Below are 3,849 nucleotides of genomic sequence, written 5' to 3'. Positions count from 1 at the left end.
CCATGTGTTACTGAGTGTTATCTGGATTATGTTGCTAGTAATATATTATGTTACTGGAAACGTGTAATGAGTACAGTATAAGTAGATACTGTATATCGTTTTGGGGTAGTGATTAAAGTTACACAAGAGTACACCTCTGTTGCCACTTGACATAACCCCATGGAACCTTCTCGTTTTCCGAAAATCGTTATCGGACTATTTTCACTTAAACAACAGGTGTTGCCTGTATGTGTTATTTGTTAATATCACCCTCTTCATTGTTACTTATGACGTGAAAATTCCATATTTGCCTGTCACTAAATTGGAAAAAAAAAAGAAAAAAAAGTGCAACCCACTAGGGTTTGTCTTGGCATGACGGGTGGTCGTTAGCGTACCCGTATAGCATCAAAGATGAGTGACGCAAATATTTTAATCAGTTACTCTTTCAACAGATTTTATTTCAGCATATGCTGTTCTTGTCATGTGTTTAGTAATTACTGTGTCATAAGCCTGAAGATATTAACAAGACCAATCAATGGTCGTGGAACACAACTCATAACGCGAAATCCAGAAATTTACATTCCAGTATGCTAGAGGTGAACGTATTTTTCAGCCCCTTCGCTTTCACCTCTGCACTTATTCTGAGAGGGAAATTCACACACTTTGCACCGTTTAGCGAATATTTTAATATATGGCCATTTTCCCCACATTTTTAAAATTGAAATTCAGCATAAATAACTACTCTGCTAAATGGTTGCTCTGTGTAGTAAGCTCAGACCCAAATTGGATAGAGGACACTGTGACTACCGTTCTGCACCATAAATACTGAAAAATATTATGTAAATATAGTTTCAGCCCTACAGGTAAAAAATTTGATCATTGGTAACAGCATTTTAAAAATTTGTCTAAAAACAATTTCATAAGCTTCACAAAGATCTCTGATTTTTTTTTTTTTTTATACAGCACTTGTTAAAAAAAAATGAAGAATAAAGAAAAAGTTTTAAATGACACATATCTAGCAAAGCATAACAACCCGGAACTTAAGGCGTTTCCCCTGCTGGCTTGGGAAGAGGTAGAGTTGCCGATTGTTTCTTTTTGTGCCAACTATAAGGCGTTAGAATATGACGCGATTTACATCGCAACTTTTCCATCTAGAACACTATATGCATTTAACACAACATCTGCGTTACTGAACAATGGACATAAAAAATATTTGATGGCATAGTCCATGAGCAGGTTAATGACCAAAGCAGCTTACCACATATCGTCATAAATGGGTAAGACATTTTGTCAGGCCAGTAACACAGAAATATCCTTCAGTATCCCAGACTCAACAGTAAATCAACACAGTAATAAAAAGCTTGAAATTCAAAGCCGTCTGTTAAATAGTTTAGCTACTTAATTCACTCATTATTAAGAGTGTTCTGTTAATTCATTTCTTTGTAACTGAGGATTAATCACTGACTGCAGGGTGTGTGTACAAAACATACTGCATTATAGAAACAGCATACCAACTGTTGAATTGTTCGGTATATGACTTTGATGGACATGTAAAATGTGGCATTTCAAAATTACTATGTAGCACTTTTTTTCAACATTACCACTGAACTCGATGGTATTTAATACAGAAGACATTTGGGAATGTCGGATGTAGTCATCCAGCGACTATTCACTTAAGAGTTGATTTTGATAATATCTGTGATTAACGATGGTCCAGGATAATCACTAGCAACTATGCCAATCCGTTTCTTGGCGTTCCTCACATACGAGTGCAGTCTGGGGTTCATTGTACGAGCCAGAGACCGAGGGGGAGCTGAACCGACGTGGCTGGAGAAAGTTATGTACATCTTGCCACCGCTGTCACTTTGGGCTTTGTCTAGGTGACGTCTGACTTTCTCCCATTTGTTGTCTGAGTCTGTGTCCCACGTGTCCTCGAGGTCTATGCTGCGCCAGGGTATTCCCAGGTGTTTCTTATTCTGGGCAAAATCATTCAGGATTACTACCTTCCCCCTGCATTCTCCAACTGAAGGTATTGTGGTGTTAAGGCAGAAGCGGTGTCGACCAGCTCTATGAAGTACTCCTTCCACAATATCTGAGAAACTTAGAGTGTTTCGCTCTGCCTTATATTCCTTCTTGACGCGCATGAAGACAAATTCCGAAGGATGCTTATCTAGAAAGTCCAACACTTTCTTAACCACTTCACTAAAGTTAATGTTTTGGAAAGCTACTCCATGGTGGATGGGCAACGTGTCTTGAAAATGGCGGCTTCGGATGTCAAGAAAGCGAATACCAATGAGAAGCTGGATAGCCAGGGAGAGACTCTGACACCACACCCACAGACCACCTTCCCTGGCCATTGTGTTGTGGGTCCCAGGGATGGACACCTGGCTCACTAACATGTTGTCTGGAAGTGTCTGCATCCAGTTCTCGTTGCGAATTCCAGGGTCATCCGAAACGTTCCAGTAATCCGGGTCTTTTGCGTTGATGTTACCCATGGCTAATACGTCAGTTCCACGTTATCTGAAAAAATAAAAATAAAATAATAATAAAGCAAATAATACCCATATAATATATATATGTCCTACTCGGGACATACACTCGACAGCCCGTTCCTTATGTCCCAACAGTCTTTATGTATCACACACCTATAAATAAACTTGTTTGGGAAAATCAGTAATGGCATTCTCAGTAACTGAAGCTCCGTATTGGTTAAGATTTAAACAGAGGTTGATATAATATTTTTTGCTTTGTATCATTTCGCAAACTTATGCCCTTTCCTCTCGGGACAGTGTGTGTGTGTGTGTGTGTGTGTGTGTGTGGGTGGGTGGGTGGGTGAGTGTGTGGGTGTGTGTGTATAAATGAATAAATAAATAAATAGAGAGAGAGATACTGTAAATAGATAGGTAGATAGATAAGGATAGATAGATAGATATTGATAGATAGATATCGATTCTGGTCGTTTCGGCCGTAAGTCATTTACGCCGTAACGTCCAAACCGGCTAATGGCCGAGTCGCTTAAATTGTTTACAGCCTAATTAACCATACTTCATCAAGACGACATTGCTGAAGTTAGGTTAGGTTAGGTTAGCACAGTTTTATTGACTTTATCACCCTTCGGCCTAGCTATCTCACGACCTAGAGGTTAGAGGGGCCTAAACGTCCTACGGCCTAAACTCCAAACGACCTAAAGCTGTAACAGCCTAACAGGATCGCGGCCGAAAATAATACGGCCTAATAGTCCCGAGCTCATATATATATATCTATATATATATATATATATATATATATATATATATATATATATATATATATCATTTCATCTCACCAGCTGTTTGAGTGTCCACTGCAGGACCGGCCTATCCCGACCGAAGTGGGGACGATACAGCCAATGTATCTCTACCAAGTGGCTTAGGCTGTCTAGAAGAGATTGTATGTAGGGTGAGAAGTGCTTGTAAGTGTAATTGTTGTGTTGGAGTGGCTTTGGATGTGAGTGTAGTCTATGAACCAAGTGTAATCGGCCCGCGCAAGCCGACTGGGTGCAAGCATACTTTGCAGTATGCAACACTGGTTCAACCACAGCACCCCTTGTGTCTGCCAATGCAGCACGTGGCATGAAGAACGCTCCCAAGGTTTATTACCCTGGTGGGGCGCGAACCCTCGTTCTTCAGTGTACGAAAACACACACTTTACCACTGAGGCTCGTGTATATATATATATATATATATATATATATATATATATATATATATATATATATATATATATATATATATATATATATATATATATATATATATATATATATATATATATATATATATATATAAATATGTGTGTGTGTGTGTGTGTGTGTGTGTGTGTGTGTGTGTG

The 3,849-nt window shown here is 39.0% G+C and overlaps 1 protein-coding gene across 1 annotated transcript; it reads right to left on the bottom strand.

Annotated features, from left to right (window-relative positions):
* Positions 1–1,652: 1,652 nt before the first annotated feature.
* Positions 1,653–2,474, bottom strand: LOC145390707 (1-phosphatidylinositol phosphodiesterase-like). The gene has a single exon (XM_080265499.1). The coding sequence runs from the start codon at positions 2,472–2,474 to the stop codon at positions 1,653–1,655; it is 822 nt and encodes a 273-aa protein (XP_080121625.1).
* Between the last annotated feature and the right edge of the window lie 1,375 nt (positions 2,475–3,849).

This window comes from Coenobita brevimanus, chromosome 15 (assembly GCF_032717465.1).
Source record: "Coenobita brevimanus isolate Jiangsu-jjx chromosome 15, ASM3271746v2, whole genome shotgun sequence".
Taxonomy (NCBI): domain Eukaryota; kingdom Metazoa; phylum Arthropoda; class Malacostraca; order Decapoda; family Coenobitidae; genus Coenobita; species Coenobita brevimanus.
This window is presented reverse-complemented; position numbering and strand designations above follow the sequence as displayed.